General features: G+C 47.1%; 1 protein-coding gene across 1 annotated transcript; it reads right to left on the bottom strand.

The window, feature by feature from the left end:
- Window positions 1–859: 859 nt before the first annotated feature.
- LOC127321301 (heptahelical transmembrane protein 4) lies at window positions 860–2,408 on the bottom strand. Its single transcript, XM_051350326.2, has 2 exons — window positions 2,006–2,408; window positions 860–1,931 (listed from the first exon to the last, which is right to left on the bottom strand). Exons 1-2 carry the CDS (start codon window positions 2,299–2,301, stop codon window positions 1,085–1,087), a joined length of 1,143 nt encoding a protein of 380 aa, XP_051206286.1. The 5' UTR covers window positions 2,302–2,408; the 3' UTR covers window positions 860–1,084.
- Window positions 2,409–11,310: the final 8,902 nt, after the last annotated feature.

Here is an 11,310-nt window from a genome sequence, read left to right on the forward strand (position 1 = left end):
AGATCTTCGACATAAAACTATGAATGTCGACTAGAAAAGAAACAATTATCTTATAGTTGATAAAAGATTTGGTCGGAGTGTCGAGTTCCGGAAGGCTCCTTCGGTGAACTTCCTTGGGCGACTCATGCATGGATATTGCTGGATCGGATGGGATTCGGTCATGCGTTCCCATGTTTTTTCCGACCGTTTGGTTTCAGGAGGGAGCGCCGCAAAGCTCTGCTTTCTGTGCCATCATGAAACACGTCTTTTTTTGGTTCCATTGTGAAGTCAGAGGCGGAGAATGACATGGAAATCGAGTTTTGAGCACCAGTATTGGTAGTTCGAGACTTTGCATCGATGGTGAACTTGCTTGGTGTTTTGGGATTCATAGCTGCGGCATGCGAGTGGGGACGTTAGCATAAGGGAAGTCCAATGTACAGCCTTTCTAGGTGAAATTTTAAGGTTTTTCTTTAACTAGTTGTATCTGACAATGATTTTGTTTAAGATATTGTTTTGAGAGCGGAGACTTTTTCAGGGTGAAACCCAAAATCTATGATCGGACGACGGTGGTGTTTGTGCACTGTTTCCTTGTTGAAGATGTCGTTTTTGGAGAACTTGAACTTCAGGTGTTGTCATGGTTGTGTTTGTTCTGCTGTAAGGACTGAAACTATAGCGAGAATTTTCTTTTTTTAGCTTTTTTTTTGGTGGTGTACATCCGTACTACTATTAGAGCATGGTGATGTTGCAGAGGCTGAATGTAATTCGTATCTTCGCGATATTAATATATTCTCTTTATAAAAACAAGCCAATGGGAGAATATCTGTTTGCAACTCAACATCAAGAACAATTGCTATTATATCTTCTATTTTCTATCTAGAGAAGAACAATTCCATATGATTATTGCGATTCAATGCAAATTAACACAAAATAGATCAATAGATCTTGGACATAAAACTATGAATGTCGACTACAAAAGAAACAATTATCTTGTAGTCGAAAAAGAAGGTAGAGCTTAGCTCTGCATTCGTAGCTTTGGATCAAAACTGGGCTGTGCGACGTTTTTTTGCTTCTGACAAAAATGGACCTAAACAAAAAAAAAAAATCATTACAAGCACATGTCCATGTCCCTCCAGCTCAAGTAAACGAGGCCGGCCTGGTAGTGCGTGTAGGCGCCGGCGATGACAAGCGCGTGGAACAACTGGTGGCTGTGACCGAAAAGGTCAAACTTGCCTGGCAGCCACCTTTCGGGCACCCTGGCGCCGTACACCACGACGCCGGCGAGGTAGAAGGCCCCCATGGCCAACTCGTACCCCGTGGTGAGCACCGCCTCTGGGCGGGCTCCGAAGACGAGCAACTTGTGCACGATGGGCACGAGCCCCGACGCGGCCATGCATGCGAAGAGCGCGGCGCGCGCCCACCGCAGGTCGGGCGCCTCGAAGACCGGCAGCATGGAGACGGCGACGGCGGCGGCGCCGAAGACGGTGATGGCGGCGAGGTAGAGGGTGCGGTAGAAGGGGTCGCAGAGGAAGGTGTAGTAGACGAGCGGGTAGAAGGAGGTGACGATGAGGCCCGTGATGCCGGCGTAGTCGAGGCGGAGCAGTACGTAGCAGGCGTGCTCCGAGTGGCACGATAGCAAGTGGCAGCCGCTGCTCATCAGCAGGCAGAACATGGCGCCGCACAGGTAGGCGTAGAAGGGCCAGCGCGTGACCGGGTGTCCCGCCGCCGCAGCCGAGGCGAGCTCCGTCTCGACGACGGAAGCGGACACGTTGTGGCGCAGCACCGCCTGCACAGCCATGGCCGTTCCATTGGTGCCGTAGTAGGCCATCAGCACCGTGGGGTCGCTGGTGCAGTTCGCCAGGTGGACTGTGGACGTCGCCACGCCGGTTTCCATTGGAACCATCGTGGCGGCGCACACGGTGAGCGCGAGGAAGACGAAGAAGCCGATCAAATGCCTGCGAAAAAAAAATGCGCCAGTTAGCATACGCTTTAACTCGTTGTACGCGTGGTAGTCGGACAGAAGGCTTACGTCCAGATGTTGATGGTCTCATTGTGGAGGGCGAAGACGCTGAGGAGCGCCTGCTTGATTGGCCACTCGCTGCGGTAGTAGTCGAGGACGAACTCGTTGTGCTTGAGGAACTCCGGCAGCGCCTCGTAGCCGACGAGCTCGTGCTTGTGTCCGCAGCACCGCTTCGCCACGTCGCCACCGCCTTTGCTTCCCTCCAGCAGACTAGACTTCGTCGTCGACGTTGGTGACACCATGGCGGCGACCTCGCTCATCCTTATGGTGGTCCTCCTCTTCAGCACCGTAACCGTGGAAGCCATTGTTTGATCGGAGCCGGCTTAGAACAAGCTTTCTTGCGCGGTGTGCTCTTTGGAGTGACTCGACTCGAGAGAGAAGAACTAGAGGAGGCGATTGGAGTGTGGTTTCAGTGGCTGGGTTTCTTGGGTATATATATACCCGTGTAGTTGACTTATTGTGACTAGGTTTAGGTACTGCTTCTTGGTACGGAAAATATATATGGGTTCCCTGAAACGGTCCGCTTAGAGGAGCTGCGCACGCCAGGGTGTTTAAAAATGTCGGCATTGCCGCCAGTTAATTAACTTAACAGACCACGAGTGTTCTAGTGTGCTACGTATTTAGCCTGTCGTTGTTCCCGGTGACTATTTTGTGGCATTGGCGGCGGTTTCCTGCAGCTCCAATCAATAGCTGATGGATAGTGTGGAGTCTGAACATACGAACAGCTTCATGATCATGGTGTGGTTGATCGTACCTGTGGGCAACATCAGTGGTTTGGTCGGATCGAGACTCAAACCCCTTTCTGTCAGCCAACGGGCTGGCGACAAGCAAGCAGTCTGCTGGACATGTGAGGAATACGGCAAACGGCATCCGTTCACTTTTGGCGGCTTAATACATTTTATTTTGAAATACACTCTGAAGTAAACAATGATGATCATAGAACTTCGTCAGGTAAACGTTTGCTGGATCGGTTGCTGCCACCGGGGAAGTAGCATGCCAAATCGGTAAATTTCTTCTTGTCTTCAGGTTGATCTGAACACACTTACTGGTGGCAGGCTTTATAGGTCAAGATCATTTGCAATGCTTAAAAGTTGACTATACGTCTATACCCACGGCCATGGTCTCGACTATTTGGTGCATGTCTCCAGTGAGCTGCAGCACACATGGCTGGTCAGTTTAGGGAAGTACCATTTTAATTATGTATGTTTAAATTCGAGTAAAATCATAGCATCGAACTTATCCGACAGTTCAGATGAGTATCGAACATTGGTGGAGGTGGAGCCACGCTCTAGACGCTAAACCCTTGGACATGTCTCCATGTATCTCGACGTAAGAGAGTGCGCATCTCCGCTGTTAACATAGAACCAACGTCGACAACTTCTATGCCTGCGCACCAATCCAATTTTGTCTTTGGGGTACCCCCAAGCAAGAGCAAGAGCAAGAGCACTCGTTGTTGTCTCGTCTATGCACGTCGCTATTCATTTGGACCTTTTTCTGAAACAAAGTGTGTTGAGTCCTCGAGATAGGAATCTCAAGAAGTTGGGCTTGTTGTTGTCTACGCACTTTCTTTGGAACTTCGCCGGACTCCAAACTTTAAGTCCACCATATTTTTGTCACAACCAGTGATGCAACTTTGTTTTTTTTTTCGAGAATGGTGATGCACCTTTCTAAAGGGACAAAAGGAAACGAAATTTATAGAGGAAAAACGTTCCCGCGTTAGTTAGTTAGCGCGACGGAAAAATAAAGTTGCCAGGTAAAATACTTGTAGACCCTGACAACTTTCACTTTTCTTTTTCTTTTTGTTCCAGCAGGAACTCAAGGACTAGATCAAGATCTCGCCGTGTCAGATTTCCACATATTGTATACATGATTTTTTTTTGCGAAAGCATATTGTTTACATGAATTATTCACGTGTAATGAATAAGATATACATGTATGCTAATTTAATGCTATGTACTTGTAAACAATTATTCATATACATAAATAGTAATATTCACATGCTTTAAAATAATTTGTTCATCCACATCAAGTAATATGTAGATATGTTTTCAAAATTGTTTGCATATGTTTTTTTTTTGCGAGTGAAGAAACTGATATTAATTCGGCACAATTACAGAAAGGTCCACACAGAAACAAGAAATTACAGCACAAGCCCTTATGTAAGTAAACGACATCGTCGCCCATGGCGCCGTCGGTGGCGCGCCGCCGCTCCTGCTCTCCTCATCGCCTTGGATCGAGTGCAGTCCCCGAACGCACGGGAAGTCACCAATCGCCGGCCCCGCAAGGCCTACACCGGAGGGCGCCGTCGTCGTCGAGCCGAACCACACCAGCTTCATCCACGAGTTCTTCAAAAGGCGCCAGATCCGCCGTCGCGCAGCCACGTAATCCAGCTCGGGGAAGTCGACTCCGGCAGCTCCGAAGAACCGCCAGCTCGACAGGGGTAGCAGACCGACGCCGGGACTCCAGAGAGCTCCGCCATCGACGGGGGGATCCACCACCAGCAAAATCACTCCGGCCACGCCACCACCGCCTCGATGCCACCGGCTGGGTACCCAACGCTCACCTACACTATGTACACGATGCGAATCGGGGTTCCCCCGTCCTCCTGCCGTCGGAGCGGTCGGCGGAGGGCGGGGCAGCCACCGATTCGGCGCCGGCGAGGTGGAGAGCACGAGGTTGTTCACAAAGCACCTCCTAGCTACTGTAGACGAGGAGGAAACGGTCCAAATATTCTCTGGCAATTGTTTTCATATGTTGACTTGAGTTTCTCGGCCCTTTGCCTTAGAATTCTTTAAATCTCTTTCTCGTTCTATATATTTGTGGTGAGAATGAAAAAATATCCATGTACTAAAAAATGTTAATGTATTTTCTGAAAAGAGACATGAAAGAAAATAGATAAAGATAAACATGATTGTGCGAAGAAGGAACAAAATAAAAAAAGAAAAGAAATCAACTAAAAAATGAAACAATGAAAAAATGTGGAAACCCTAGAATGGCAGCAAAAAGAAGTAAACTTTTATGTGTTTTTTCCGGGCTCGCCACGTAGCAGTGTGTGTCGGCGTCGCGTCCCTACCAGAAGATTAATGAATCGCGACAAATAGGGCCGTAGCCCTTAACTACTGAGATACTGAGATGGTCAGGCAGGCCAATTACCCTGGGCTCTGTGTGGCTATGAGTGAGTGGGCTTTTGCCAGCCTTTGCGCCGTCAAAGATGACTGCGCAACGCCGGGCCGTGAGGATGATCACCGATGAAATGCACTTGCGGGCTGCCGTTGGGAGTAGTGATGGTTGCGTCCCATCAATCCAGGAACTTGATCCCAGCGTCCACATGACCACATCGCACCTCTATTTTTTTTTTGCATCGTCTAGCTGCAGTGCAAGGACCCTGGTCGGCAAGGATGCGCGCTGTAACAGCCTTTTCCATTTCTCGCGTCGCCGAGCTCAATTAGAGCATCTCCACTCGTGCCCCCGACGAGGTCCCCGAGCGACGTTTTTTCCATCCGGACGGCGAAATTCGGCCCAGTCGCGCCCCCGGTTCCTCGTTTTCGTCGAATTTAAACTCTATCCGCCGAACTCCGGGTGGACGACTGGAAATACGGTACTCCCCACGACTTATTTTCGTCCAATCCGGCGGTTGTTTCGTCCGGATTTAGGCGTGGGGAGCGCCAACGAGTGGGGATGCTCTTAGCGACGGGAGCTAGCCCGGGGTGAGAACGTACACGTTGCCAGCGTATCCAGATCGTATGCGTACCAGCTACGAGATGGGAGAGTACACGACGTACGTCACCTGTATCGACACGGGAATACGGGATGGGAGTGTACGTTTCCGTACGTAGCACCTGCGCTGTTCCGCTGGAGACAACATGCATGCAACGAGCAACCAGCAGGCGACGATGGATCGCATCACGGAATAAATCTCTCGCACATGGAAGCCGTTACCGTCGATCGACATGACATGCGACGCGAGGAAGCACTCATGCATGTCCCGATCTCGAACGTAGATGATGCATGGTCCCAGGAATCCGTTACGTGCTTACAGGTTACAGCTAGCATCGGCTATACGTTCGTCTGCATGAGCACTGATCTAGATATGTCCATGTGTGTATGTACGCACCATGCCCCATATCCCACTGGCCGTATGTATCATGTATGTACAGATATATAGACAAGATCGTGTCGATCCCAACAAAGTTCTTTATCTTGTTCCCCGTGAAAGTACTGGTGGACACCTGTATTGCCAGTTACCGGAAATACTGGTCTAAATACTGTCCAAGATCGATCCTTCAAACAAATCTTAAAATTAAATAAAAATTTATCAAAATAATTTAAGTTTTAAGCAAATTATAAAATGATGAGAGATATCGGCTGGTGTTCTCTTATACCGGTACACCGGAAAGGACCAGCAGTTCGAGTTCAACGACAAGTTCCACTGATGTTCGATAGCAATTTCAAATTGGTGTGAAGGCATGGATATTTTCATTTTTTCATCTTTATGTTTTGTGTTGGTTGGAATTTGAACACTCAAAGTAAATTTCAAGATCCTTAGTTACACGAATAGGTGTACTTCTCCAACCATAAATACTTGTCACAGATTCACTCAATCTAAACTTTTTTAGTCTGTATTTGGTCTAAAACTGCGAAAAGTATTTAGAGTCGTAGGGAGTACAAAGTTACACATTTTAAATTTTTACTAACTTTGTAGAAAAGAGTAGCCATAAATTTGGTATATTTTGAAACTGCATTTGGAAACAAATATGGTGATACTAACTTAGTGTCATAAATAACTCTGGTCCAAGTATGTCATGATTTTAGTTAAAATTTCAGTTATAACCACAAGTATTTTGGATGAAAGGGAGTACTACTTTTTTCTAGGTTGTTTGCTAAAATTTGAAAATATTGGGCTAAGAAAAACAAAAGGTTTAAGTACACGAATTCGTGAACAAAGTAAGAAGAGTCAATATAATGTATGCAAATACCTATCAGAATCTCCGCGTGCGACCCTCATAGGCCTATGGTCTCTGACGTGTTTTTAGGCTCACACCGGGGCGCTGACATTCCGTGTTGGCCTCTACGGACAGGGCGCCTAGCAGCGGGAGAGAACAATGGGTTAGCCTTTTTAATGACTGCAGTTCAGACTTCGTCTTCAATGATCACATCGGTTTCCTAGGCGGGAGCAGAGCATGACGAGACACCACCCTCTCGCTCCACGCAGCAACGACAGAGCTTCCCATCGTCGTAAAATGCTCACGCCAACCTCCTTGACACGCATCAGAGTTCATCCCCTCGGTAAAACCCTAGCCGCCACAACCCACTTCTCCGTGATGTCGCACAACCACAAAGCCGACGAAAGCGCCATCGTCGTTGACAAGGATGACTTCGAGCACCACATGCGTAACCTCGACCTAGAAGAGACGACGGTGCTACATGCGGCATGCCTTCTCGTGACGCCAGACTTCCGTCTGCCGCACGGTGGGAACATTCCCAACGCCGGCCAGGGATGGATCTGCCTTATTAGCAATGGTGTCGACTGAGCCCATTGAGAGTTGGAAAATCTTCAGTAATTAATATTAAGTGTTGCGATTTTACGTAAGATGACACCAGTGGATTATAGATAATGTAGTGCTGACGCAGTTGAATTCTTTTCCTAGCTTCGTCCCTGATGTTGGCTACATAGTTCACCAGATACCGAAGGGGCGGACCTACACCTCTACATCGTGCAACGTCCGGCCAAGCTATCGCCGGCGCAAGGAACAACCCAGCCTAGGGACCAAACAACCAGTAGTGGCTCCGACTCTTCCATCGCAAACGGTAGGTGGGATCGCGTGCTTCACCGAACCCTGCGACCGGTGCAACCGCCTCGGTTGGTGTGCTTGGTGGCACGGGTGAGATTTTGATCGGACGACCAGTGTTCCCCACTTCGTCCTAGGTCTGCATCGCGCTCGGGTTTGTTGGGCTCTTTGTCGCTCCATTGCTCGGCCCCACACCCGTCACCATCTCCACTCCGCGTTGTGGTATTTTCATTCGCGAGGTGTATTCCTCCTTTGGTTCTCCGGCGCCAGCGCTCCTTCGCCCGAAGAAGGATCAGCTGATTTCTAAGAAGAAATTGATGTCTTCGTCGCTGATGAATGGGTTCCTACGATCAACAACATGGTTGTTGCAGTACTTGTAGCTGCAAATATAATTTATATAAGTTCGTTCCTGAAAATCTTTGCAAATGGCAATAAACACAACCCCGCAACTGCCTTGTCAGGTGTAGCCACGTTCGCATCCAAACCGTGGTTTGTAAATAGCCAATACTATAAGTTGCTACGATGAAAATATTGTGAGAGTTTGAAGTAACTAAAAGAAAAGTAAATAATAAAAATAACTAAAACTAGAGATTATTGGTGGAGTGTGTTTGCGATATGGTTGAGGGGTTCTCAAGGAGTGTAGGTTCCACCACTAGTATTGGTACTACTTATGATTAGGATGAACCCATAGCTTTCATTTATGTTGTGTGTGGAGAGCGGTCTGTCATAAGATGCGCCCAGAAAGCCATAACCACATCAACTAGTCTTCTGCAAACCACTTATTGACTATCGCAATTAAGGGTTTTCCCATGGTTATCGATATGAGCTTAGTGAATCTGTATTAATCCTCCTCTTCCATACAATAAAATATTGTACCGTAATGTCACTTCTCGTCGTACCCTTTACCATACTTGCAAGGGTAGTTCCCTCTCTAGTCCCTAAAGCAAATGCTATGTGGTGCACTTCACATAACATACATGAGAGAGAACTAACACATAATAGTTAATAAATCAAAACTATAATTAATCTTTATTTCACATCATAATGTTACTAGGGTTTCTCCATATCTTCCCAAAAATAAAGGGACTACTCATACATGATGGGGATCAACATCATAGCAATAATATGGATGGCATATGAGAGTACAATCGATTACAAGTGAAAATCCACAATAAGGTTTGGATTGAAACCAAGTAGACGAAGGGGATCGGTGTTGGAGATGTTGATGATGATGATGATGATGATGATGATGATGGAGATCGATGCGTTTCCCTTCAAGATCCTAATCTCCTCCTCCTCTTCTTTGTTGGTGGAGATGGTGATGGAGCATCGGCTGTGGAGAGGTGGCGGCGGTGGAGCGGCAAGGCTCCGCCCCTAGGATGTGGATGAATGATCCTCTCCTTGGCTCCTCCCCTCTTTATATAGGCACTGGAGGTCGGTTTCGTAAACCAACAAAGCTCGGGGCCGAATATGTCCATCGGGCCTTCACAAATGTTGATCTGTTTGACGAAACGAAGCCAATAGAGCCCAGTACGGACGGATGGTACGGGCGGGTTCTGCCCGTACCGATAGTCACTATTCTCCCTAGCCTTTCGTATATTGGTCTCCATTTGTTCATACGAACTCCGATTGAGGTGTTTTTTTGCTCGTTGAACTCGTATGGATGAGGGATACGACACCATGGATTTAGATCTTAAATATAAGATGTTGGGGTGATATTGCTTTTCCCACACCTCATATGGCTAAGTCTGGTGCTTCTAATTCTCCCATATTACCCTCTTGGTCCACTTTACCTCTCTTTCTCCATGATTTTCCATAACACCTAAATACATGTCAAAGACAAGGAAAACATAATAAAATTCTACTAAAACTACTAAATTTGCAAAGCTCGTATGAAAGTGAACAAGAACTCGTAAGTATGCAAAATAGGCATAGGTGTAGCTAGCTGGAGTATGAAATAAGTGACAATATGAGTAATAGTATACTTAAAACCCTGAGTAAAAAAGTGCAAAATTTTGAGCTATCAGTTGTGTGGACGCCTTTTTCTCCAACACCCTCAGAAAAAGGAGAAGCTCGTTCCCCCTCCCCGTCGTCGAAGAAGGAGAAGGCTTGGTAGTAGTTGGAGTTGAAGCTCCAGACAACATTTCGCGCGCCAGACTACCCGAAGACGTGCCAAGCGACGCGGAGCTCCTGGGCCACCCAAAAACAATATCCAGTCGGCCAGCGACTGGTTCGTGGAATGGTGGTCGGCGACGGACGGGTACATTGTCAACCTCGTGCACCGACGTAAATGTCAAGCCGGAGGACGAGGACGCCAGCGTCAACGAGGCGTGGGGCGACGACGACGACGCGAACAGCCAAGCTCAACTACTGCGCCTGCTACCGAAGTTAGGATTTTTTTATGTCTTTAGTTTAACTTCCGCAACTATGTACAAGTTTGAATAAAAATCTATGTTTTTAATTTTTTTGAAACTTTTAAAACATATTGGGGCAGGCTAATGATGGTGTCGGCAATCCCTCTCTATACCAAGGGAGCTCCCTCAATGTGCTTCAGTTCTTTCAAAATTCGAAACCGATCGAGTACCAGTATCACTACAGGAGAATTGATGTAGGCCGACGGCCAAACGATGTGCCGACGGCCAAATGTCGGGGCCGTCGGAACAGGAGCCTCCGGAACGCGGCGACAAGGATGACCGTCGGCGTTAAATTGGCCGTCGGTACAGGCTGGAGGTGCCGACGGTCACCGTCGGCACCGGTTCAGTCTGGCCGTCGGCACGACAGACCATTGGCCGTCGGCACAACATTTTTTTCATTTTTTTTTCACTACAGACCTGTGCCGACGGTTATACTGTCGGCATAGCTTTTTTCTATTTCTCCACGCAATCTTAAAAAAAGCATAACTAAATCATTCTAATTGAGAAAAATAAGTATAATATATCAAATTTTGCAGAAAAACAAGATCTATCATAGAAAAATATCAAAAATAGAATATTTCAAATACCTAAACAAATCTTCTTAGAAATGAGCTATAACGTTTGAGGTTTCATGGCTTTCACACACGCCAAAAATGAAAACATGGTCGTCCGTGGGTTAGATTAGAAATCCGCGTATGGGGTATTGCTTACCATCCTAGGGCTCACACACGTGTCAAATATGACCTCGTTTTGGTAAACTATGCCCTGACGAGGCTGTTTCCTAACTCATTTCCCCTGAAATCCATAGAACTCCGGACGTGATAGTCCTTTTCGCGAAGGGTTTTTTCAAAATAATTGCCAGATCCTAGTTTTGACAAACAGAATAGTTACTATGACATATAAAATGACGCCGCGCGACTCCGTGGGATTTTTTGACTTCTTTCAAATTGCCATCTGGCCAAAACAGGGACCCGGGACATGCGGTATCGCCGTACCGGGTGTGCGGGTGCACCCATTCATGAACAAACTAAACGGGCAAAAAATAGCACATATAATGATGCGTCGTAGAACTAAAAATATTTTTTCCGGAATTTCTGGAGTGACGGATAGT

The sequence above is a fragment of the Lolium perenne genome, chromosome 4, assembly GCF_019359855.2.
Source record: "Lolium perenne isolate Kyuss_39 chromosome 4, Kyuss_2.0, whole genome shotgun sequence".
NCBI lineage: Eukaryota > Viridiplantae > Streptophyta > Magnoliopsida > Poales > Poaceae > Lolium > Lolium perenne.